The sequence below is a fragment of the Neomonachus schauinslandi genome, chromosome 4 (assembly GCF_002201575.2).
Source record: "Neomonachus schauinslandi chromosome 4, ASM220157v2, whole genome shotgun sequence".
In the NCBI taxonomy this organism is placed as follows: domain Eukaryota; kingdom Metazoa; phylum Chordata; class Mammalia; order Carnivora; family Phocidae; genus Neomonachus; species Neomonachus schauinslandi.
The window spans coordinates 517125-543555 of NC_058406.1; the positions used below are offsets into that span (position 1 = coordinate 517125).

Sequence of the window (26431 nt, forward strand, 5' to 3'; positions counted from 1 at the left end):
CGCGCGCTCGGCGCCGCTCCGGCCTCCGCTGCCTGCCCGCCCTCCGCGCCCGCCTCCCGGGAGGGGCCGCGCCGCCCGCCCGCGGGCCCCGCCCCGCGCCGCGTTGCTGGCCGGACCCCTCCCCGGGGGCCGCAGGGCGGGCTCTCGTCCCCATCGGGCCCGGCCCGGCCCTGGTTGCCTGCCCAGCGCCCCTGGACCCTGGGGCCACGTCCAGACCAGACCGAGCGGTCCAGGAGAGGGCACTGGGGTTCGTCCCTAGACCCTCCTCCTGGGCCTCGGGGCCGCCGGCACGTTGGTTGGCACCCGGCTTCCTCCAGCAAGTGCCTGCCTTTAGCGGAGGGCCCTGCAGGGCCGCTGGGGAGCTGCCAGGGAGGTCACGCCAAAGCCATGGCCACATGGCCCAGCAAAAAAACAAAGGATGCCCCACAGTGGTGGCAAGGCCAGCCTCAGTCCCAACTTCCCTTAGGGGTCAGCTCCAGGCACCGGGACTGGGCAGCCTGGAAGCCCAGGCCAGTGTCCACGGTTCTCAGCAGGCTGCCCCATGATCCTGGGAGCCTGGGGAAGAGTCCCTGAGCCAAGCGGTCATCCACAGCCCCAAGACAGCACTGCCCACGCGGGAGTCCCCGACACTTCCCCACAGGGACCTGAGGTTTTCCACAGCTAGGGGTCAGGAGGGGTCGTGGGGAAGGAAGACTCCTTGGGGGACAACGATCTCAGCCCCAGGAGAAGGTGCCACAGGGAGAAGGGTTCCGTTCTTCCAGCAGTCCCCGTGGGCAGCAGGACCTCAGGATCCTGCTAGGAAGCTGGGCTGCCCCACAGGCCCTGGTGCCCCCATCCCCCAACCTCAGAAGGCCCAGGGGTCCCTCCAGAGGGACCTGTGGCAGTTGGGCAGGAGCAAGCCCGCTGGGGACTCAGGACAAAGCGAAAACGACCAGCAACATGGATTTACTGGAACTGCAGGTGCTTTCCTAGCAGGTAAAGCCCATTGCTTTATTCAGGTTATTTGTACATTCCAGCAAGTTTGGGAAGCAGAGGGGAAGGGACCACAATGAAAGCCACAAATGCATGGGGGAAATGTACCATAAACCGTTGTTTACTTTTCTGGGTAAAGGAAAAAAAAAAACCTTTATAATCAACATCCCACTCGTAAGTAAAAGCGGGAGGGAGAAAACGTGATTGTTTTGAATCTGGCATCTGTGTGTCCTTGCATTTCCTATGCACAGTTTATTGGGTACCACTGCCGTGGCCGGCAGAATACCTAAAAGTAAAAACAAATATCAGGAAGGAAAAAGTATTAACAAAAGGAAGCTCAAAAAGACGGCTTCAGGAGGGTGGGTGGCGCCCCGGGCGCCAGGCCAGGTGGGTCAGTAGAAGCAGACCGTGTGCAGGAAGGCTCTGCCGCTCTTCTCCTCGAACTCCTGGAGCAGCTCATCGATCTCGTTCTCCATGTCCTCTGTGTGCTGAATCTGGGGAGAGCACACAGGCCACCCTGAGCCCCGGCCCCAACCCCGCCCCCAGCAAAAGCGAGGGCAACACCTGCTGAGCTTGTGCTGTCCTCCGCTCTGCAGACTCATTCCCACCCACCCCAGGCCGGGGCCTGAGGACAGAGGGTTGGGGGCAATCCCACCAGGGAAGGGAGGCAGGGAGCCTGCAGCCGGGCCTGCCCTCGGACGCCCCCTGTACATGAACTATGGAAGCTCACGGCCCCCCCTGCCCCCACTCTGCCATGGTGCAGTCACTTGCTCAAAGGCACCCAGTGACGAAGCCAGCCCAGGCTCTGCAGTGCAGCTGAACATCTGTGGCCTCCATCCTGGTGCTGCCCCTAGCATAACCCCCACGTTGTGAGACCCACAGATGTGTGCAGATGTGGCGGGACGTCCCCTGGTGGAGAACCACTGCCCTAAAGGAGGAGGTGCGGCCAGCGGCCAGCTCAAGGCTGATTCAGGGCTGGTATGGGCTGGACCACGGCTGAGGCTATTCACTGGCCTGAGTCTTGGCCTGTAAGCAGTGCCACTCTGAAGTGAAGAGCAGCCCCTCTGTAACTCGCTTGTCAAGGTGACCCAAATGGAAGTCACATGTGCAACTTCTGGGACTTGTGTTCCTCTTCAGCCCATTCTCCTGCATCATGGCCAGAACATGGCCACAAGTGCTGGAGCTTCAGCAGCCATGCTGGGCCATGAGGCATCTTGGGAACAGGAGCTGTGCTGGACGCAACGAGAGAGGAGGACCTGGGCCCCTCCCGTGGCAAACCAGTCCAGGCCTGCCTGTCTCTGGACTTCTTGGTTAAGCCACATGTTTCACTCATTTTTCTGTCACTCAGAGTCACCTGACTTAAATGCAGATCTCACGGGCAGAACCTATAGGACAAGGCATATGGGTCTCTCCTTGGATAGGTCCTTTTGCCAGGCCTAAGAGGAAATGTTTTTGCTCTGAGCATAGCCACGTAGTAGCTGCAAAGCCCCTACGGTTTTCCACACAAGGCAGGATGCCCAGGGCCACTCGGGGAAGGCCAAGGACCGACAGGTCCTGAGGGTGCAGAAGAGGACATGACAGCATCCACAGAGCTCTGGGGGCCCCCGGGCTCTGCTAGACCTGATTGGGATTTTGGCAGAAGCTCTTGGTGGGCACACGGCCAGACACTGAGCAGGACACTGCACTTCCATCACCCGAAGAAAAAGCACAGAAGCAAGTTCTTAAATCAAAGCCGCGTGGTCGATGGGTGCCTCTGTGCTGATCTGGGTTTGAACATCTGAAATTACCCCAACATGAACATGAACTAAACTGCGTGACAGCCCCTTTCCTGGTAAAACCTGTGTGTCAGGAGGAGATGGTCCTGGTCATCCCTCCGGCAGAGACTGCTCCCGGGGACCCCAGGGCAGGCACACCTGGACCCCTGGGCCAGAGCAGGCGTGCGGCAGCGGCGGGGGCGGGGGCGGGACACTCACACACTGGCACAGCTCGCAGATGAGGAACGCCCCCAGGGTGGCCTCTTCGTGGTTGTCCTGGATGTCCACATTGATCACGTGCACTGGCTGGCAGGTCTCCTGCTCTCTGGAATTCAGATCTAACGGGACCAGGACGACACGGCGGTCAGAGGCCGTGGAACCAGGGCACCTGCTCCCTGGCCCCGGGGTGGTCAACCAGGCCGAGCACTCCCAAGCCCGGTGTGATTCAAGGAAACCTGGTGATCATCAGCCTCAACGTGCCGACCAGCTGGTCTCACTCACGAACAGCCAGGCTGCCTGGAGTAGAGCATCCGACAGCATTTTCACTCACCAAGTACCAGACCCCTGGTTCCTTCGTTTCACACATGCTCTTCATGCACCCCAAAGACCTTAAAACCTGCACTATGTGCTCAGCCAACACACAGGTGGTTCTGCATGGATGAACATGACCAGCCAAAGGCTACAATCTCCCACCCCCACCTCCATCCTCAGGTGGGCCCTACAGGCTGGGGGCCTCCTCTCTACAGCCTTGACCACCTTCCCCAGCCCTGGAAGCAGCTGCACGTCCTGCCCAGGGAGGCCACTGAGGCCATGACAGGCGAAGTGGCCCAGGCACTCCGGGCACACTCGGTCTGCAGCCTTACCTTCCACCACCTGATCGTACACTCTCTCTTCACAGGTGAGGATCAGATCAAACAGGTCTCTGCAGTTCTGGAACCTTTCTGGCCGCGGCTTGATCCTCTTATTTCTGTCCAACATATGTAAGATGCCATTCTGCGTATAGCTAAGTGCTAGAGTCAAGGAACTTTAGAAAGACTTTTCTCAAACCCAGGAGGCGCCTAAACCCCCGCCCAGCTCAGCGCCTTGAGCAAACACCAGCACAGCCCTCCCCAGCAGGTGCATCGAAGCAACGGAAGGGTTGAGGCAGTTCTGGGGAGTGGGCCGTGCCCGCCCCCTGGGTCCTGCAGAAGACAAGCCCGTGGGGAAGGCGCTTGCCTTAAGCCCTGCAGACTGGCCCTGACCAGCATCTCTACACACGCTCACCTCAGCCTGCCAGGCTGGCCACAGCCTTCACACCAACCCCTTTCCAGAAAGCAGAGACCTGATATCTGCAACCTTCGCTCTCCTTTCTTCAACCTGCTGCTTTGACTCCTCCTGCAGCAACTCGGTGACCATTCACAATGAGCACAAGCTCTTCAGCAAAGACAAAGCCAGTCTCCCCAAGTCTGCTCAGTTACAGCAGTACCAGAAAAATCTGGAAACCACCAAGAAAGGGAACTTCAGCAGCAAGAAGAGGGTGCAGGGGGCAGAAGCCCCAGGTTAACTGAAAAATAGAGAGTGAGGGAGGCCCAGAGCCTAGAGGGCCCAGAGTCCCGCGGGGCTGAGGGGACACGCACAGCAGAGGTGTGCGGCCTACCCCCACCCAACCCCAGTGGCCCAGTCTATACTCAGGGCCCCAGGGATAGGGTTCACTGCCCTCAAGAGACTGGGACAAAGGCCCTGAAGACGCGGCCATGGTCTCTAAAGGTCGTTCCTGACAGCTGGGGATAAGCACCTCGTTAATTCTGTTTAATAAGAGACATAGAGTAGCTGACTGAGGATTTCTGAGTGATACATTTAATGGCTTTCCCAGATGTTAAGTTACAACAATTTGCTTAAGCTATTATTCAAAATACATTTCCTGCCTTTCTAGAGAACTTCCAGAATGTATTCAAGCGGTCTACAGGAGAGTTCTAAGTTGAAAAGACACGTGACTGTTAGCCGGGAGGTGCTTTTCCATCTGGTCATTTTTTAGCCAAGCGTCCCACCCATGACGCATGTCCCTGGGCTGGGCCCGCTGCCGGCCCACCCCCCCCCCCCCCCCACCCCCACCCCGCTGCGCCCACCCGGGGCGGCTGTGAGCCCACACGCAGGCCAAGCAGCACTCGGCCCTTCATGCGCTTGGCGTCCGAGTCCAGTGTGAAGACACGGCTCGGAACAGGCCCCTGTGTGAACAGGGAGGATAGAGGCGGCCGAAGCAGGCAGGAGGGCCCTTGGTCCCGCTGCCCGAACTCCCGCCGGCAGGACGAAGACTGCCGAGCTCCAGCGCCGTCCCGGGAGACAGACCGCCACCCAGGGGCGTGCAGCTCGCAGCTCGCCTCTGGCTCCCAGGCCCCGCCCTTGAGGAGGGACGGGGCCACTAGGCGCTCGGCAGCAGTGCCCCTAGGGCCCCGCCAAACTGCCCCTCCTTTATTTAAGCCTCAGTGATTTATATAGAAGAGGAACAAACGAAAGAAAAAGTGCCTAGTTCAGGGATCAAACCCCAACCCTCAGTAGTGGATGAGGAAAGTAGCGACAGTAGCCCATTTGGACTGTCTTCTGGCAAACAACAGTGATGCAAGGCCCGCGCTGGGCCAGGTGGAAGTGCACAAGCTAGGAGCCCTTGGAGATGAACCCACAAACCCACCGGCCGCTCCAGAGCCCCCCTGGAAACCACGCGAGGACAGGAACAGGATGTGACAGCCACCAGAGTGCAGCGAGATGCCCCAGCACACACAGGCCTGGACCAGCCACCAGCCTGGCTGCCCGTGTTGAGTGAGCGGCCAGCCAACTCCCAAAGGCAGGACGGCGCCGCCAGGGACGGCAGGGCAGGAGGCCAGAGTCTCACCAGCAGGTCACACCCTCCTGAGAAAGGAGCTCCCTTGACCGGACTAGGAAACTGGGTTCCTAGGTGGGTAGGGGCATAGGATGTGGCATGCGGGCGCCCCCTCTCCCCAGCACCCTGACCAAAAGTGCCCTGGGATGGATCGGGGGGAGGCTCCTAGTGAAGCTTCAGCCTCCACGTGAACCTGAGATACCTCCTGAAGGCCGAGGAGATGGGGATGAAGCCACAGGTACGCATTCTGGCTCTTGTGCAATGCAGACCTCTGGGTGAGGCCCCCCACCCCCGCCCCGCTGAGCAACGTGGTCTGAGGCCGAGGAGCCACCATGCTCTCCTAGCCCCCGGCCTTCAGAAGGCACGTGTCTTCATGCTCTCACCTGCAACAGGTGAAGGAGCACGTGAGTCCGTCCGTCCAACCACCCCCTCCCACAGCTGCGAGGCCGGCACAGATCTGGGGGCACCTGGAGGGTGCGAGGGCCCAGGCAGAGACCTGGTGCTCTGTGTCCCACCACAGGAAGCACAGAAAGGATCCTCTTGAAACACTCTGGGGTCTTAACCATCCAACGAACAATTCAGACCTTGTCAGAGTGCCTCTGCCCCACAGGCCCCAAGTGTTCCCACTCTGCAACCAGGGGAAGCCAGAAGCTTCACCCTGGGGGGCCCCTGGGCTCCCCTTACACCCACCATAGGGGTTAACACGCTCATGGCGGCAGGGTCAGGCCCTGGCTGGACCAAACTGATTTTCGCCCAGTAAAAGCAAGCCTATTTCAGAGATGCTGAGCGAACAGCCCCGAGGACACACCGGTGGGGTATCACCACCTGCTGTCCCAAACGCTGCCATGCCTAATTCAGGTCTTTCCACTTTCTGGCCTTGGATGTGAACCCAAATCCTATGTAGCTGAGGATTCCCAAGAGCGGGCCACACCTAGAGAACCTGTTCATCTTTTTGAATCCTATAATCTAGTTTTACTTCCGATTTTAGGCTTGATCAAATGGAAACATAAGACATGGAACAAGAATTCTTATGTGGGGACCCAAGTCCCCTCTGGGGAAAGATCCTCAAAGGCAGCTCAGCTCAGAAGTGCCCAAGCGCCAGCCACCTGCCCTGCTGGCTGGGCCACCGGGGCCACTCTGGACACAGCTGTGGGCGTGGGTGACGCTGAGAGGGTTGCCGCTGTGCTGAACCCAGGCCCATGGCCCCGAGACGGACGACAGCCAGCTGTGCCCCAGGGGTGTGTGGAGCTTCTGAAAGCCCCCCAAAGGCTCGAGGACAGAATACAGCATCCAGGTCAGCAGGGCCATGCTCCCGGGAAGCCCAGGGCAATCTCCCAATCCCAAACCCACCACGAGGGAAAACTCCCTGGCCCAAGAAATTAGAACCCCCAGTCAGGAGCCTGCCCTTCTCTCTTCTCTTCTCTGCTGGCCTCGAGAATCCACTGGGACCCCTTCCTGCCCCCGAGGCTTCCCTCTGGTGTGCGCAACACGTGAGAAGGGGGGAGAGGCGTCCAGGGAACCCCCTACATGCAGCTGGAGTCTCTTAGGCACCTGCTGCCCTGCAGGTACCCGGTGGAAGGGCAGCCCCTCAACGGGGAACTGGGTCTTCCCACCCATCACAGGAACAATTAGTGTTTAGTTCAGATCTCAGGGTCATGTAGTTGCAACATTTCTGCCTTCACTTCAAATCAGCACCAACTGAGGCGTGAATGGGGCGGGCCTGTGGCCCCGCGAGCTCTAGCATTCAGTGGACACACGGGTGGCTGCCCCCTCGACCCCCGGCCCACACAGCGCGGCCAGGACGGTCCGCTCAGGGCCACAGCGTGAAGCGGTGCCCGGCCCCACACGCCCAGGGCCGGACGCTGTGTGGGCCCTGTGTCACCGAGAATCTGTTGGAACAAAACCTCCCGGGCTTCGTCGAAGGCCTCTTTAAAAACACAACCCCAAGAACCACAGGCAGTGGCCACCAAAGCAGCAGCAGTCACATGCCTGCCTCCACGCGGACCTTTCAGGATCATTTCATGTTAGTCAAATGGCCACGTCCCCAAAGCGAACAGTGAGGAACACACTGGACCCTGCAGACACACGAGCTCGGCACCTCCCGGAGAACACAGCCTCCGAGAGCCCGCCAGGAGATGTCAACATCACCATTTTTAGGCACAAATGTTACTCAGGTGAAAAAATAAAGAACATTAGGAAAACAAGCCTCTGGGTTTGCACATTCAGGGTGTGGGGATCTGAGGCCTCCCGGGGCCACCAACCTGCCACGTGGCGATGCGAATGCTCTAAGTGGGGACCCAGGCCTGGGAGGCGAGGCCCACGGGCAGCAGGGACCAACAGCAGGCACACCGAGGCAGAGGCGCCCACGACTGCACACAGAATCGCAGTGGCGGCGAAGTCCCTTTTGCTGGGCTAACATTGGCAGAGAACGTGTTGGGACGAAGGCCTCTGCGTTTGCGATCACGCTGTGCACGTGCCTGTGGCAGCAGCCCCAGTCGTAGCATCATCCAGGGCGGCCCCCAGCCTCACTGGGGACTATTCCAGTTCTGAGGAGGGGGCAGCTCTCGTCTCATCTGAGTGATCGGCACTTGGGGCGCGCAGAAAGATGCTGCCTGATCTGCCTAACCTGGCACTTTGCAAGCTGTGCTGCTTGGAACAGATGCTTCTTGGAGATGCCGGCCGCCCCGCGTGGACAGACTGCCCCCCACGCAGCACAGCAGTTTCTGCTCCCCTCCGGCTGATCTGCACCAAGCATCGGCGGACTGTGGAGGGGAGGGTTAAGCCATCCCATTTCTTCAAAGGAAACACCCCCCTTTGAACGGGGTCTCAAAGTACTGGCCGGACAATTCTTCGATCCTTCGTGCCGGCAGCCACCTGCTCCAAAACCTGGAGATGGGGATAGCGGGGTCAAAGTTCAGGACCTCGCCTGAGGCTCCTCCAGCTTTAGAGAGAGAGAGGGTCTCACTCCTGGCCGCTGTAAGTCGGCAGATGTGAGCAGATGACAAGGGTCCACCATAATGCACAGTCCAGCAAGGCTGAGTTCAAGTTAGTTATAGGAGACTTTTAAATAACAGAAGTAGTAGATGACCACTTGTCCAAATAGGGTAAAACACTGTATTCATTTAAATTTGAGAGAATGGTCGCCAAAAAAACTTTTTAAAATAACATGGCTGAATAAATAAATTACAGTGGGAAAAATACTTTGTGCGTGTGTGTGTTTTTAGAGCAGGCTCTACGCCCACCATGGGGATCGAAGTCTCAACCCGGAGATCAAGAGTCACGGCTCCACCAATGGAGCTGGCTGGGCAACCCCCCCTTAGTCTCTGTTTCACAGACACGCGCACCTACCCCCAGCTGTTTAATTTTATAAAAATTTTAACCTCAAAACAAAAAGCTGAGCCTGAAGATGAAGACTTTTAGTGAACACGTACTTTTTGAAACTTCCTGAAGAAAAACTTTTAAAATTATGAATTTAGTCTGCAATACCATGTCTTTTCTACATAAATGGTTCGAGACTGGACTAAGTCCCAACCAAGCCCCCCGTGGGGAGGAAGGCTGAGTCCAGCAGCAGGGGATGGCGGCCACCGCGGGGACAACGCGCGCGGAGCTCTGCCGGCGGAAGGCAGCAGCCTGCGGGCTGGGAACGGTCTGCAGCAACCCAGACGCCCGATATGACTGCAACCAAGTACAAGGGAAAAATAAGACCCTCTTCCTCACTGAAATTCTAGTTACTTAGTGATTTAAGGAAAAATAGTTGTCTTACCACAAAATTTAAGAATCTTAAAAAAGGGGGGGAAAAAAAAAAAAGGTAAGCCAAAAGCCGGAACAGGACACAGTAACTAAACAAAGCCCACGGTGGTCACTGAGCTGAAACGGTCCCCGCCTGACCCCGCCCCTGCTCAGCTGCGACACCGTCCAAACAACGCATTTGGCACAACCAACCTGTCTACCTCAGAGGGAGGATGAGGAGTCCATCCAAGGGGCCAATGGTCACCGTAAACCAACCCACCCGCCCCCAGCGGACTCCTCATGCGGACCAGCGGGGGAGGCCAGAGCCACAGGCCTCTGGGGACAGCGGGGACAGCCAGTGGGGAGAACATCCGTGGCCGAGGATGAGCGGACGGCGAGGGTCACCATCAGCAGAAATCCAAGCTGAGCAGAGGCCATGGAGAGAGAAGGGCGTCACTGAGCATCTCCCGCTACCTGGGATGCACCCAGAACTGCGTGAAACAGGGCCTGGCAGGGGCTTTTCCTTATAAAGACCTCAAAATCTTACTCTTGGGGGTAATGGTGATGTCCGGTGTGCCCTGAGTGGGGCTGGGACAGGGACGGCTGCTGTCCCGGAAGAGGCCCATCGTCCAGGCGCAGAACGTGTGGCTCAGACCTGCTCTGGGGCCAGGGCAGCAACCAGGCCCACCCCGACGAAGGTGCCGATGACAGTGCTTTCCCACTCTTCACGATGTGTGTCCTCCAAGGCACTCTAACGAAGCTCCTTGTTGTAGAGGTCACGCCCACTGGGAGCCCCTTCTGGACAGAGGGCTGAGGGCATCTGCTGGCGACACAGTGTGGGCAGGACGACGCCCTCATGTGGTGCCTACGCTCTACACCCCCAAATGCAGTCGTCTGTACCAAGGGGGACGCAGCTGCAGCAGCGTCTCCACTCGGGGCTCCCTCAGTGGGCACTCGGCCCCGGGGCTGGCGGGAAAGCCGTGCCTGTCGCTGGAAGGACCACTGGAACTCAGACCCACACCTCCTGCTCGGCCTGGCGTCTCCCTGGAGCCCTCCCACTCAACCGCCTGCACGTTCTCCCGCGCAAGGCCTGGCCAGGCCCCCCGGCCCTGGGAAGAGCACGCACTCCCACATGCCCACCGAGCCCACCCCCACCAGAGCTCACGGCAGCTGACCTGATCTCCACCATCCAGGGCTGGCTACGTGCCACAGGCTGCGCCAGCCCGGGTTTAGATTCAGGGGCGAAAGGCCAAAGGAGACCACACATGTAGAAGCATGCCAAGTGCTACCAAGCAGAGGGCAAGGAGGAAAGGCCCAAGTAAAGGGGGACACGCGGGAACCCGGGCCACCCCTAACCTGTATGGATACAGGAGACACCCCTCAGCCCGTTTTCAGGGCAAAGCACTAAAGAGTATGGAAGGAAGAGATTTCTTACGGCTGCTCTTAAGCCGGCGAACTGGAGGACAGGAGTGGCACACGGTGGCCTCACCACAGCCCGCAGGTCTGGTCTCCACAGGCCTCACAGGGGCCCACTGCACCCAGCACCTCTGACTGTCCCCCTTCCTCCCTGTCCTGAGAGGAAGAAGACAGCTGGAGAGGCAGAGCCCAGTGCTTCCGGGAGGGGGCAGGTTTGGGGCCACCCTGGGGCTGTCGCAGGTCTTCACAACAATACAAACACAGCCCGCCGGCCACCAGAGGGAGGACTGGTTGGCGGTAGGTGGGAGCCTCGGACAGAGCCCTTGGCGCACTGAGGGAGAGTGGGAAAGGCAAAGAGCAAACAGCTTTGAGCCTGGCATCTTCTGAAAGGGCTGTGGGGACAGCTGGAATCCCAGAACCACACTCTGAGAACCACTAAATAAAAAGCTTTTGAGCTAGGACTTCCTTCTAGCAAGAAATAAATTCATTTTGGAAATCCAAGCAGTTTTTGCAAAGCACGTGGGTTGCACAAACGAGAACCTGGGAACCCCTGGAGGAAATTTCAAAGTCAGCTCCTGAGCCACAGGCACCACCCAATCTAGCGGCTGCCCCACCATGAGGCTCGGCGGCCAGGAGTCCCGGCTGGTCTACAGTGTCCTCCTCCCACCACCTGTGAGGTTATCAGACAATGTGAAACCACCAGTGTGATCTACTTCATACAACCCACTTTCAACACGCCTGGTGTCAGCATCTCACCTACCGTGGGCTGGGAAGACCAGGTCCGTTCCCTGCCCTGGGCAAGCTCTGGAAGCCGTGGGCGAGGTCAGTGTGGCTCTGTTACGCCCAGACGCGCAAGTGACCCCTGGCAGCCACCCAGCCGTCTCTGTTCAACATCCGGCATCTCCCCAGATGAGACATGATGGCGGCTCTTCTGCCTCCTCTGGAGTATCTTAAGGCCGTGATTTATATTTTTTAAACACGAGTGCTTTCCTAAAACCTGAAAGCTTAAATATCAGCAAAACTAGAACAGAGTTTCTCTAGAAATCAGTGTTTGGCTTAGGAACATGCTCATTCGTTAAACAGATAAACACTGTTTTCAAAAACTACTTAAAAACGTAGCTGCCAACCAGCGTGAAACAAGATAGGATCCAATGATACGGCGGAAGCGAAGACAGCGCCCGACGCCTCAAGGGCGGCGAGCCGTCCGGGGGCAGGTTAACAAAGCACGGGCTTGAGCTGCAGGAACCGTTCCCACGACAGGCCCAGCAGGAGAAGGCACGCTGAGCTTCAAACAAGAGCCTGGGGAGGCCCCAACAAAAGGAAAAGGCCAGTGGCCCTACTGCAGAACAAGAGGGATCAGGAGGCTGCGGGGATCTACAATCTTAGAAATCACCTTTATTTTCAGCTTTTACCCCAAAGCATGAAAAAGTGCACCGTGAAGAACCGGGTATACATACAGTGGACCCTTGAACAACACCGGGGTGAGGGGCGCCCCCTGCAGACGAAAATCCAAGTATGACTGACTCTCCAGAAACCTCACTGATGACATCAACAGCGCACGAAGACAGTTTGCAGACATCACATACTCTATTCTTAGAATAAAGTAATATGGAGAAAAAATGTTAAGGGAATCATGAGAAAAGACATTTCCAGGACTGTGCTGGATCATCAAGAGAACTGCCCGTCCGTGGCCCTGTGCAGGGCACACCTGTGTCGCTCGGGGTCACCTGCACACATACAGTAGCCCAAGGCCTAAAAGACAGCACAGCCAGGGGATGAAAATGAGTATGTGGTTTAAAAAAGGCTAAAGCCCTAAGGTGAGTACAAAAGATGGGAGAACAATGAGGAAAGTGTGCTGGATACAGGCTCCCAAGTGTCTCCTAATTGCGCCGACAAAGTCAGGATCCCAGAAAGTGCTCGTTCTACTTGTTTCCAATCAAGAGTTTAAGGAGCAACTGGTCTCTCGTATTAAAAACCCCACTATCATTTAAAGATATAGTTACTTGCTTTTTAAGATAAGTGATTTTGTAGTTCCCAAAGCGATGATCTACTGAAAGCTCTGAGATGGGCTCCCCATCACACCTCATGCAGAACCCCCCCCCACCCCCCCGCCGGGGCCCAGTGATCCTGGGCGTGAGGTCCCAGCCGGGCCCTTCATACATGGAGAAGGAACAATGTTCTCGATCCAGCGAGGGTCCTCCAGGCAGGCTAAGGGTTCAGCTGCAGACTCCGCTCCCTCAGTGAGGGTAGCCCAGGGCAGCTCCAGCCTGGCGCACGGCTCCGGAAGGAAAAGGAGAAAAACTCCAGAAGTCTACCCTGGGAGCTGCGCTGAAGCCCACAGGGCAAAACACCAAGTTTAAGGCTGCTCTGTATTCAAAATAACTCCAAGGCAAAGGAAGACAAAAAGGTTAAGAGAAAAAAGATTACATTTAAAAATAGCTTGATCCTCGCCACCACATGGGCGAGCCTCAAAAACATGCTGGGGGGAGCCCACTCCAGAAGACACCACACGCTGCAGGGCTCCGTGTGTAGGAAACGTGTGGGAGAGGCACACCCAGAGACAGAAGGTAGACCGGGGTTGCTGGGGGCAGGGGGTTTTCGTGGGGGGGGGAGGGGGAATGGGGTGACGGGCATGAAGGGGGGCACGTGATGGAATGAGCACGGGGTGTGGTCTACAACTGATGAATCACTGAACTCTACCTCTGAAACTAATGATACACTGTGTTAATTAACTGAATTTAAGTAAGATTTTAAAATGTGCTAGAATCTGCCGTGGCAATGGCTGCACAGCCCCGTGAGACACACTGGCGCCCACGGACTGCACTTCACCCGCTACGTGGACTCTCTCCCAACACTGCTCTTCTGTATAAAACCCACGGCACCCCAGGCTAGAGAGAAACCGGACGTTTCCGGTGGCCTGCGCAGGGTCAGGCCAACTTGGATTCCCTGTACTACAGTAGATAATCCCCACAGGGAACTGGTAACCAGCCCAGTCTAGCTTCACTAATTAGTTTAGGGTTAGTTTAACAAGGTTTCTAACCCAACTCGCGTCCCTGGCCTCCTCGGTCTCCCAGGGGCAGGTCCTCCTGCAGGGACCCCAGGCCAGCGCTTGCCCCCGAGGCCCACCCTGCTCACAGACAGAAAACCACAGGGAAAACCACCTACAAAGAGCCAAACAGCTTCAGAAATAAGGTGCTTTCACACTAACAGGACCACTGGCCAAAACGTACTGAGAGCTTAACAACGTCAGGGCCCCACACTCAGCCTCAGGAGCGCTGTGCACGCACACACGGGGAGCCCAACGCCTGCCACCAGGCCACTCCGCCTCACCTCCCGGCCTCCACAGAGGCCCCAGTATTCTAGGTTACAGACCTGGCTTCTAGTGCTTCTCTGCTTCTTGTCTCAGATGCCAATGCAGAAGCGACCAAAACACCAGGGCACCCCCCACAGCCATCGCTAGTCAGGTATTCCCCTCCCGTGTCCTCGGGGCACCTCCCAAGCCAGGTGTCGACTCCCAACACACAGCCGATCCTCCTCCACCGCCTCCTTCCCTCTGTTCCCCTCAGGCGTGAAAGACCTGTGCCCCCGCCCCCAGAGTCCTGCCAGTGTGCACACCGACCCTGCTGGAACAGATGCCCCTTCTTCACTGGCCCAGGGCTGTACTCAGCACCCTTCCTAGAAGACAAAATCCCACCCAAGTGAAGTCAACAAACCGACAAAGGTGTCTCTCTCCCAGAGCCTCATGAGGGGTAATCAAAAGGGGAGGTCCGTGAAGGTGACCTTCCTACGCAGGGTCTCAGGAGGCAAATACTGCTGGTGACAGTGGGAAGAGCCATGTCCCCCCAACCACCACACCTTCCCCACGATGTGTGGCCGTCTCCTGGACTAGATGCTCCGTGGGGAGACCGTGCATCTGTACGAGGTCAGCCCACAAAGGAGATTCTGAATTCTGAGCATATATATGGTCTCTGCTCCTTCATTCAGAACTGCTAAGACACGCACATCAACCCTTCTACTCCAAATCCCTCTTGTTCCAGTCTTAAAAAGTGGTTAAGTGCTGCCCACTCCTAGAAACAGAAAGATCACGGTCAGCTCCAATGTCAGAAGGCCTCATTTGTAATAACTAAGGTAGTATGATGAGTGCGGTATCATCTGTTTTTGTTTCTCTCGTTGAGTACGAGTTTAAAAATGAATGGTGCTAGCTGAAGAATCTTCAAAAACAGACACAGTCTCGAGATAAGCTTAAAGACACATGAGGAGTTCATAGCAAGTTAGAAAAACCTGGGGTTAAGGTCACAGGTTTCTCCAGGATAAGGGGCTAGTGGTCAACACTTCCCTGCAAGGCTTAAGGGCGGCTCTCAACACAAAGGAGAATTTCAGGGAGAGCAGCCTTTCTGAGATGCTGCCTCTAGCGGAGCCAGAGCCCGGCCCTCCCTCTTGGCCCAAGGACGTGAGCCGTGCATGGCCCTGCGATACGAAGACCAGGGCACAGCTCACCAGAAATACGCAGGCTCTGCGGCTTCTGGGAAAGGGGGGCACCCAGGACTTCCCAGGACCACCTCGGGGATGCCGCACCGCAAGTCCTGGACTCCCGCCTCTCACAGACAGCCCCACATGCCCCACTACGGCACTTTGGCCTCAACGCCCCGACAGCTCTCTAATCGTAGGAGAGAGAGGAGAGCACCGGGGCCAGATGGAGTGACTGTCGGGGTCCAGTTTTACACTTTGCTAGAATGACCTTTGGGGCCACACTCCCCACTAAGTAATCTATAGATTTACAGAAAACACGTGTAGTTTATTAAAAATTGCAAAAGCACCAACATGAGGACAGGGTTTTCTCTCTGGTGTTTATACTCCTCTCACTTGGCGTATGTTTGGGCTCCGTCCTGAGAACCAGAAGTCCCTCACTGTAACAAGGAGACCCAGAAGTCCCAAAGCAGCATGGGCGATCATGAAGCGCCCTGGGCAAAGGCCAGGCAACAATGATCTGAGCCACTGTACGGCCTGACGCCACGTTCATAACACTTGTTTAAAAAATACCTTTCTGGGGGCGCCTGGATGGCTCAGTCAGTTAAGCGTCCGACTCTTGGCTTGAGCTCAGGTTGTGATCTCAGGGTCGTGAGACTGAGCCCCATGGTGGGCTCTGCGCCCAGCGCAGAGTCTGCTTGGGATTCCCTCTCCTTCTCCCCCTGCACCTCCCGCTTGGGCACACGCTCTCTCTCTCTCAAAATGAATAACAATGAAAAAATACCTTTCTTTCACATGAGTCTTAAGTAGCAGATCCAGTCTGTTTTGCCTCTTCCTGAAATGAAGTTCTCTCAAATTATGTGCTTCTAACATGCTTCCTTTGGTAGCAAACATGGCAGAGATGTGTGAGGCAGCCTGCCTACGTGTGCCTCGACGCACACTGTGCTCACGTGTGCATTCGCACACCTACCTGCGGAGGGCGGAGGGGAGCAGCGGGCAGCCCTGCAGTGCGAAAAGCAACTCCACTCTGTGGTTTCTGCCTTCCTCACCTACGCTGCCCTGTTGAAGCTACGTCGGAACCCGCCCTCACCTTGTCAACACAGGCTCCACGTCTGCACCTGCGTGCCCTACACGTCCACCTCCGCGTCACGTGTGCCGTGACTCAGCACACCACGCAGAGGCAGCCGCTAAGCACGTGTCACAGGCACCCCTGAACTGGAGGTCAGAGTGACACACACGTCAGATGACACCTCCAGAGACAAGCATGTGGGGTTTCTGAAAGGGCGACCCACTGGGATACAGTTCTTTGTCCTTCCTAAGGAGATCATTGTACATCTGATCATATGTAGTTTTGAAATCATAAACATTTGGCTTGTCGGGTGCTGGTCCTGGGAGCTTCACGTGAGTTCCTGTTCCAAAGGACCGGACACTGAATCCCCGTTTGCTGAAAGACACAGAAGCAGAGAAGAAAAAATCACAGTTGGATTAAGACACAAAATTCTAAAACCAAGGAATGTGAAATGGAAAGTAGACAAAACGAGTCACTGTTGATACTACTGACATGTTTTTAAATTCTTAACTTTAAGCATTTTCGTCACAAATTTTTAAAAATTCTATAGCATACTGGGGCGTCTGGGTAACTCGGTTGAGCGTCCGACTCTTGGTTTCAGCTCAGGTCATGGTCTTGGGGTCATGGGATCCAGCCCTGTGTCAGGCTCTGCGCTCGGCGGGGAGTTTGCTTGAGATTCTCTCCCTCTGCCCTCCCCCCACTCACGTGTGTGCACGTGTGCTCTAATAATAAATAAATCTTTTTAAAAAATCCTGTAGCATATTACACAAAAACTGGATGAAACCAGTCGAGACAGAAGACAAAGGGCCTGCTAACGCATTACAAGGTGGCGTGTGGGCACCACAGCTGTTCACTGCATCCCTCCAGAACCTCTCTGACCCTCAGAGGCCCCACGGACATGCAGAGTTAGGCAAGATTTCCTCTGGAACATACCTGACCACTGCCCTGACCTCTGCAGAGGGTTCAGGTTCACAGGACCCCCTAGTGTGTGACTCCTACAAAACTCCCACAGACGTGACAGCCCGCGCCACCACAGGGAGCACGCGCCACGCGTCCAGTCCCCGACTTCCTGTGAGCCGGGGCTTGCCGGGAAACCAGAACTGAGAGCCCAGGGGCATCGGGCCCACGGGGGCACCCCCACAGCCTCTTACATGGTCACGTCGGCCACAAGGCTCCAGAACAAACAGGTCCCAAGCTGCTGTGCAGACTCTTGTAACCTGGAGTCCAAGGGGAGAGAAGGGACCAAATGTGTCTCCTGACAAACCCAGGGAGTGTGCAGGAAGTGCAGCCCGTGAGTGACAATTTGCACTGTAACAAATGTCATCTGAAAACAAACCTCACAGACATAAGGGCCTATGGTGCCCTGTCACCACGGATAACCTCTCTCGGGTCGGCTGCAGTCCCGTGCCAAAGTTAGTCTGGCGTAGAACTTGCAAGCTTCCAAACTCAGAGTCAATAAAATTTTTAAGCGTTAAAAGCGTCTGAAAAAGACCAGCCTTCTCATCACAACTCTCTATCTGTAAACCATATTAACTTCTGCATCTGAAGGAACTTCCCGGGCGGCAGGACTCGCGGAGAACACACGTTTCCACTGGTGCCTCCATCCTTCTCACAGGCCCGTCTGGCTCTGAAATCCCCCGTGATAACAGTCTCAAGCTTTTCTAGGTTTTGACTATGTCTGGAGATATTTTTGGTTTTCACAACAGAGAGGTGCTCCTGGCATCTAGAGGCCAGGGAGGCTGCTAAACCACAGTCCTCCAATCTAAAATGTCAATAGCGCCAACGTGGAGAACACCCTGACGTAGAGAATGAAATGAATAAACCCCACAGAGGGGAAAAGGTATGAGCATAAAAGTCACAGGGAAGGAAATAGCTTAATCTCACTCATCGTAAGAGATGCACCGCATGAAGGTCGAAGTCTGCTTATGGGTTAGCACCCTCCCTCTGCCTCGTCAGCGCCACACGGTAAGGACATCATCCCTTCAGCTCACTGCTCTGTCCCCAGCACCCAGAGCAGCACACAGCAGGCACATAAGCATCTGGCAAACGGCAAGTAAAGAGTAACAATTTTACACGGGAGGAAAACCTCACTCGGAGGACTCGCGAGCCTCTGGAGAAGGCACCAACATCCAGCAAGTGGAAACCGCTGTCCCCTCCAACAGACACTTCACTCTGCAAGTCCATCCTACGGGACACGTGCAGACACATCTGCAAACGGCCCCACCGAAGGACACTCCCTGCAGCCCCGAATGTAACCAAAGAAGACAAGAGCCAACCTGCGTGTCCCTCCACCCAGCAGGGTCCTGTTGCCAATGTGAAGAAGGTGAGGGGTGCCACACACACCACAAATCTCCTGCAATTATTCACAGGAAAAGCGAAGAGTGGAAACGCGTCCAGCTCTAGCAGCACAGAGGCCCGGGAGGCGCCGCGTCCCCGGAGGAGGAGAAGCCCCCACACCTGGCACCTACACGAAGTACCGAGTAAGCACACACCGGAACAGTAACCTTCAAGAGCATTCTTGTCACGTTTCATTTCAACACCTCACCCGAGTCCTCTGAGGCTGGTAAGAGCTGAGTCATGTGCCTGCGTCGCTAAAGTCCAAGCTGTGCAAGCTGGCCCCAGAACATCCCTCGTGACAAAGAGCACAGCTAACAGCAGATTTCTGGTTAGCAAACCAAGGCCCGCGTATACCTGAACCGTTGAAACAACCCTCAAGATAACCAATGTTTCTGACACTTGATCACACGCGCTCCTGAGACTAACCCTGGGTCGGCAGCATGGCCGTCCTCGAAGCCTGCCAGCCCTCAAGTCTCCTTTGAGTTCCCTGTGTGACTCAGGGAAAAGCAAGGAGCCCAGAAGCGGCACAAGTATCCTGGGCGCTGGTAAGCCAACTCCACCGACGACTTCACCTGTGTCCAGGGCTGGTGTACTTCGAGGGCACTGGGCCAATCACACACCCAATACCCATATGTCAAGGCACTGCCTCTCCAGCAGGCAGGGGAAAGGAGGGACGTGTGCTGTGAAGCCACAGAGCCCACAGAAATAAGACCCCCAAGGACGGGACTAAAGCTTCAAAAACTAAAAACCACCACCCTTCCAATGGTGGCAGGTTTACCATTCCATTTTGATTCAACAATGTTTCCTAGAGCTTACTATGTGCTGGGGATACAACAGTGATCAAAACAGACCCAACTCCCTCTTCTTCGACAGTTGGGGGGGGCGACAAAGTAGGTAAAGCGTCCAGTACACAGGACAGTGAGAGGACAATGATGGAAAAAGCCACAGGGCAGGAGCAGAGGGGGTCCTGGGGGAGTGGGAAATAGGAGACAGGGCACCTCAGAGTGCTTCACAGCACACACCCTGTGATGCAGAGACCCTGGACAGGGCCCTGGGTGTTTCAGGTTGGGGTAGGGCAGACAGGCCACCTGAAACCTACCCACAGGGCTCCTGGGAGGCTCCAGATGGAGAGCCCTGGTGCAGGGACTCACATCCCCCATCCTGCTGGGGCAGCCCGAGTCTGAATCTCCTGGACGATGCCACCTGGCAGGCCCACCTATCTCTTCTACACATCTTCTGTCACAGTAGGTTGAGGCTTGCATTAGGTGTCCAAGTGGAAGATTCTCCACTTTAGTCTGTTCATATCCGTAAAAGTAGATCATCCCAAAGATAATCTAGCCCAACATTCCACCTGGCTGATCTTTAACAAGGCTTCTGAGGGGGTGACTGCTGGATCTCCAAAGGGACAGGGGCGACTCTGAATGAAGTCAGCTGACCCCCGACATTAGAAACAGTCTAGGGGCCTCTCACCGCCCATCCCAATTTTCTGAAATGGCAGTCAAGTATATTTAAAAACAAAATGAAGTGCAGTTTGTTCTTCCCCCAAAAGAATGTTCCCAAGTGGGGGCACCTGGGTGACTCAGTCGTTAAGCGTCTGCCTTCGGCTCAGGTCATGACCCCAGGGTCCTGGGATCGAGCCCCGCATCGGGCTTCCTGCTCGTGGGAAGCCTGCTTCTCCCTCTCCCACTCCCCCAGCTTGTGTTCCCTCTCTTGCTGTGTCTCTCTCTAAAAAATATTTAAAAAAAAAAAAAAATGTTCCCAAGTGGCAAAAAGGCTAATTAGCAACAGCAGCGCCGTTTCTTCAAAACTGATGCAACTGACAGAGCAGCCCAACCTGCAGCGTGACAACTGTCTTACATAAAAGCACCACTGCCATAAAAACATTCCTGACAACCTAGAGGCCTCGTCTCAAGGGCCAACTATTTTGTATGTTTTTTTTTTTTTTTTTTTTTTTTTAAGATTTTTTTATTTATTTATTTGACAGAGAGAGACAGCCAGAGAGAGAACACAAGCATGGGGAGTGGGAGAGAGAGAAGCAGGCCTCCCGCTGAGCAGGGAGCCCGATGCGGGGCTCGATCTCAGGACCCTGGGATCATGACCTGAGCCAAAGGCAGACACTTAACGACTGAGCCACCCAGGCACCCCAACTATTTTGTATGTTTAACTAAGCTTCCAGACAAAATGTTTATCAAATGTCTTCACAAGTACCAACAACCCTATCATAAAGAACCTATCACAGAAAATGTCAAATTTTGGGAAAGAGAATTGTTTCCATTGTTATCCCAATGGCTAACGGTAAAATGATGACGTTCAAATGAACATCAAAAAGGATCATAAGCAAACATCCAAGTTAACAGCATGGGTTACGTTATGTTTTCTGTTTCCCATAATGCGATCATTAATCAATTTCAAGCATTTTTTTTTTGGCCAAGACTGAAATCCTAGACCTCCAGCCAAACTGCAGAAAGCACACGCTGACTCTAAGTAGGGCGCGATGCACTCGCAATCCCAGGTCACCTTCCCTACAGGCACATCACTTGCTGCTGCTACGTGACGACCTCACACTTACAGAACACAAACCAACCGCTCACAAGCCATCGCACTCGGGGGCCTGCCCACAACGTCACTGCACCACAGCCAGAAGACCGCAAGATGAATTCTTCTGAAATGTGAGTGCGCCAGTAAACTTCACGTCATCACCTGCTAAACATGGGCTGTAGACACATCTCAGTACATATTTTCTAGGGTTTACACCTTATTCTTATCCTCCCACAAGGTCAACAACAAAACTGAGCAGCCAAGCATGAGATCATTGTGTCAAGCTTGTGACAAGTGTGCCTTTATGTTTAGCCCCCCCCAGTCAGCACCCCGGCTTAGACATCTCTCCCTCCACAGCTGCTTTTCCACAACCTCGGCTTCTTGCTGGCCACCTTGCTTTGCTGGTTGCTGTCAGCCTGTCCAGTGTCCCCCCTCTACCCAGGGCCGGCACAGCAGGCCCTCAAGATCTGGTACTTAGGATGGTCCAGCGACAAACGACCACCAATGTGCTGCTTTCCTGCTCCAACCCTAAGTGGATGTACTAACAGGTGTGAAACTGCTGAACAATCTTCCCTGCTCTAGGCTCCACCTGTTCTCATCTGTAAACGATTGGAGATGCAGCAAAGAATGTTTTAGCTGTTGGTGCTGTTACCCTGGTCTACCCAGTTTTGAATCCATGTTTGCACAAAAACTGACCCCCCTCCACCCATCCTCCTCACTTTAGTTCTGCCTCCTGAAGATAAAAAACAATGCAGTCCCTTAAAACCTAGGAAGGCAAATGTGTTCCTCTGTAGGCGCCTCTTCTGCATTCTCTGCCATTCTTAAAGTCATGATTTCTAATCCTTTCACCTTCTTAAATGGTTCCCAGTTTCCTTTCTTCAAGGATACCTAGAACCAAAATATCAAAAGGTGCAGGCAGAGAGGCTTCAGGGCATAACTGACTATCCCTCCCTAGTAAAGGACAAGAGACTTCCGGAAATGGGTCCAAGACCAGGGCGTTAGGTTCGGCACCATGACTGGGCATACTCCTACAGCACAACCAGAAGCAGCCTGAGACTTGGTCCCATCTGGGAGAGGACATCCAATCTTGCCGCAAACACAGTGTGGCTGGGAGCCCACATGCTCTGGTCATGATTTGAGAGCCCTATCCCAAATTGGAGAACCATGGGACCTTAAGCTGATTGTTGCCCTCTCCTCACCCTAGCCCCTTCTTCAGCCCATGCTTTTCCCATCTGGAGTCTCAGTTGTTACTCATCATAACCAGAGCCCTTTATGTCCAAATCCTTACTGTCACTCACAAGCAAGGGCTTCCTGTTCTGGGTACTGTCTTCTCACCTGTGTTAAGTGTGGATCAAATCAAATGGCATTTAGAAAGCACCTGACAGAGAGCAGCTCAAGAGACTGACTCTCAACCTGGTTTCCTCATTTGCAGCCTCTGCTCATGTTCCCCAAATCACACTGCCTTAGGACTGAAGAGACTTGAAAACTCAGTTCAGCAATATGCAGAAGTCTGTCTTTAAAATTTGTTTTGAATGGCTACAATCAGAGAACTTCCAAAAATCAACATGCCCTTAACATCTAGATCGTTCTGAATAAAAAATAATTGGCTCCAAAGGGAAATCTCAATCTACAAATAACAAATGTACAAATAACAGAAGCCTGCGTGGAAAACACTCCTAAAAAACCTAAAGAGCTCCCAGGGCTGGTATTTGAAACAATTTAGTCTCAAAAGATCAAAAATGATCACCCCAAGGAACATTATGACTAAAAATGCCAACATTTATTACCATTTGCATTTGACTTGTCAGAAAATAGTCAATGCTGATTTTCAACAGGGCAAAAATAAAAAAGGTTTCATTAATAAAACTACCCCCCAGGGGCGCCTGGGTGGCTCAGTCGGTTGGGCGACTGCCTTCGGCTCAGGTCGTGGCCCTGGAGTCTCGGGATCGAGTCCCGCATCGGGCTCCCTGCTCGGCGGGGAGTCTGCTTCTCCCTCTGACCCTCCCCCCTCTCATGTTCTCTCTCTCTCAAATAAATAAATAAAATCTTTTAAAAAAACAAAAATAAATAAAACTACCCCCTGTGGAGGTTCAATTAACTGCATTCCTTTTGATATTTGTCTTCCTGTGTTTCACAAACATCCTCTGTAAGGCCCTGATGGTCATAAGGTCTCAGGTAGTACCAAAACCACCATATCAAGTTCCTAAAGATGCTTTCAAATGCTGTAAATAATCCCAATAGAGATAAAGCCATAAATAATTGTCAAAAGTGAAAATGACATGAGAACCTGTTCCATCTCGATAGCTATTTCAAAACTAAAGGAGGGTGAGATCCTCTTTTGCCCTAGCAGCGTGAAAAAATGAAAATAATGCTCAGACTGAGAAAACAGGAATTCTATAAATAGGTACTTTTCTGGAAGGCAGTCTGGCAAAATATATGAAAATGTAAAATATGCCTACCTTTTGACTCAGCAATTCTACCCCTAGGAATTCATCCAAGGAAACCATCAGAAAACTGTGCAAAAATATTTATATGGCACAAGGATGTTGACATTTTAAGAGTGAAAGATAAAAAACAGCCAAAATGTCTACTAGGCTGGGGTTGGCTACAAAATTAATTGCTGCACAGAATTCCTCTGGATTACTGTATCCTGATTTTGTAACCACCGCCATTACTCAATATGAATAAATGTATTCAAATTCAATACATCAAAATAAGAACTAAAATCTAACATTATGTGAAGAGAAATTACCAAACATTTTAATCTCCCTTCAGTTTAGGTACACACAGGACACACCCAGAAGGTGCCACACCGGTCCTGTGAGGAACGGTCGTCGCCTCATTCTTCAACGTATTCTGTTTACAGAGAGATCTTTTTATAAGCAAACACTATTTTCTAACAAAGGAAAACATCCCCCAGATATAGGTATTTTAGCAATTAAAGATTTATGTCTAAATTAATGTCACATTCACGATGTCAATAATACAGGTCACCCTAAACTTACCTCTTTTTGCCTTCGTTCTGAGTCTTTTTGAACTAAATTTGAAACACAGTAAAATGGGTACAAGCCCACCTAAGCATTTCGACTTGCCGATTATTTGGAGGGGTTCTTCTGTACCCCCATTTCCAAAGGAGACCCAGTGCTGTGCCCGCTACCGCTGCTTTGAACTACACAAGGACATGTCGCCTTGTAGTGATCTCTCAGGGAAGTATCAGATGGGCAAGTTTTGGAACTGGTTTCATTGCAAAGCTGCTTCAAGTTAGAAACATTTCTCTTTTGTTAGATTTCATCTCAACTTTGTTATGTCCATACTAAGAGCTTAAGCTAAAGATCACCAGCCAGAACCAGCAGAAGGAGGCGGTCTCCAGATCACCTGTTGTAACTGAGGACGTTAAACTTCATTTTCCTTGAGTAACTTTCCAGGAGTGTTAACCTTACATTCTTTTCCTTAAGTTTACTGAACTTGAAATGACTGTAAACCCAATACTAGCACATTTCTCGTTTTAAAACAAGTTTGCGATTTTAAAGGTTTTCGTTTAAAAACAACCTTCACATTGAATCGTTAGGTTCAAAGCATCCCATTCTAACAAAAAATGACATTAACTGAATACCGTGGGCAGTGTGGGGATAGGTTAGGAAAAATTAAACTCCTAACTAGCTAGCAGATCCTGGAACCCTGACACTTGGAGAAGGGGCAGGAAATTCCGAGTTTTCCAAGTTACTGAGGAGAGTTCACGTTGGAGTGTGGTAACTAAGAGGAGCGGGACTTCGGGAAAAGAGGCAGTTTCAACTCCGCTTCCCCATCAAAGCGGACCTGTCTACCAAACTTTAACTGTAACGCAAGCAGTCAATTTCACATTCTGTGAAGTGATTTTGAACGAAAAAACTGACCAAGCGGGAATAAACTTTTATTAAACAACAGACAACGCCAGGGTCACAGAAAGAAGTCGGTACTGACATATGAACTACAAGGGCAAAACGGAATTCACGTGTGGTCCGGAAACTGGCGGCCGGAGGCCTTGGGGAGGAGGGCATTTTTCTGCTCACGATTCAGTGTAGATAGGGACAAATACACAAATCCACGAAGTTAACAAAAGAGGCCGTTTCGGTGTTTGGGGGGTTTGGTTGTTTTTTTAAGACTTGCTTTATCCTGAGGTTACGGAGTGCAAGTTTTCCAGCAGACCCGATAAATACCACAGCCCGGAGACAGTCGTCGGACACGACCGCCTCGTAGACTCCTAACCCGGTCTTGGCACTTACCGCCCCGGGAGGAAATCCCACAGAAGGTCCGCTATTTTCAGATGCACAGACATGCCAGCAAAGTGGATGCAAATCCACCAAACCTTCGGGTTTATCGAGAGTTCTGAGCGACTGGGAACCGCTGGGCTCAAAACCTCAATTTTCCCGCGACGCTTAGAAACATGTGGGGGCCCCCCGCGGACGACCGAGCCTTGCGGACTCCTCGCTGCGCTCGGCCCGGAACCAGCGAGCCCAGCGCGGCCCACCCGGCGTCCTTCGGCGGCCGCCTCGCCCCGCCTGCCCGGCCGCCGGCATCGGGCCTAAGGGAGCGGGGAGCGGGACGGCCGCCCAGCACGGGCCCGGGCCGGGAAGCGGGGCCGGGACCACCGCCTCGCCGCCCAGCACGGGCCGGGCAGGACCGGGGGGAGGGGGGCGGAGGGACGGCCGGTCGGCCGGCGTCCGACAGGGCGCGCTGGGCCAGGGCGGAGGCCCCCAACTACCTGAGGATGTTGTGCGCCTCCATGCTCCGGTTCTGGTTGCTCGAGCACACCACCGCCACCCGCAGCGGCGACGACGGCATAGCGGCGGCCTCACCGACCGCGACGCAACCGCTCCGGAACCCCCACCCAGCGGGGGCGCTTCCGCGCGAGCAATATGGCGGCCGCGGCGCCCGGAAGTCATGACGCCAAGGCGGCGGCGGCGGCGGCGGCGGCGACGTAGAGCGTCAGGGCGCGAGGCGCAGGCGTGTACGCGGCGCCTGGCGGCCTACCCGCGCCGGCCCACAGCGCCGGGCCACGGGAGGAGGCAGGAGGCAGGAGGGAGGCCCCGCCCCCGGGCGCCCAGTCCCCAGTGAGCGCGCTGCTGCTCCGGGCGTGTGCGGCCGCGGCCCGAGCTCTTCTCAGGGGCCTCCCTCGGCCCGGAGCCCCGCTATGGCATCCTACGTCACAAAACCCTGCCGCCGTCGCTGGGAGTGACGCGAAGGCGTCGCGCCGTCGCCCATGACGCCTGGAATGTGCGGCCGTCGTCCACCGGAGTGACGCGCTGGGCGCCGCGC

The 26431-nt window shown here is 54.4% G+C and overlaps 1 protein-coding gene across 2 annotated transcripts; it reads right to left on the bottom strand.

Moving 5' to 3' along the window:
• Window positions 1–944: 944 nt before the first annotated feature.
• Window positions 945–26078, bottom strand: SSU72 (SSU72 homolog, RNA polymerase II CTD phosphatase). 2 transcript variants are annotated; one of them, XM_044913843.1, is made up of 6 exons: window positions 25878–26078; window positions 16493–16636; window positions 3590–3729; window positions 2946–3064; window positions 1380–1466; window positions 945–1258 (listed from the first exon to the last, which is right to left on the bottom strand). In XM_044913843.1, the coding sequence occupies exons 1-6, from the start codon at window positions 25955–25957 to the stop codon at window positions 1214–1216; spliced, it is 615 nt and encodes a 204-aa protein (XP_044769778.1). In that variant the 5' UTR covers window positions 25958–26078; the 3' UTR covers window positions 945–1213. The 2 variants fall into 2 exon arrangements, with proteins under 2 accessions (XP_044769778.1, XP_021539021.1); XM_021683346.1 differs by having other exon boundaries at window positions 945–1466.
• Between the last annotated feature and the right edge of the window lie 353 nt (window positions 26079–26431).

Coding starts and splice junctions, on each gene's coding strand:
- SSU72 (XM_044913843.1), bottom strand. CDS start 25,957: ATGCCGTCGTCGCCGCTGCGGGTGGCGGTGGTGTGCTCGAGCAACCAG. Junction 3,730..16,492: donor CTTAGGAAGGACAAAGAACT/GTATCCCAGTGG, acceptor TCTAGCACTTAG/CTATACGCAGAATGGCATCT. Junction 1,467..2,945: donor TCTGCGAGCTGTGCCAGTGT/GTGAGTGTCCCG, acceptor TGCTCTCCCCAG/ATTCAGCACACAGAGGACAT.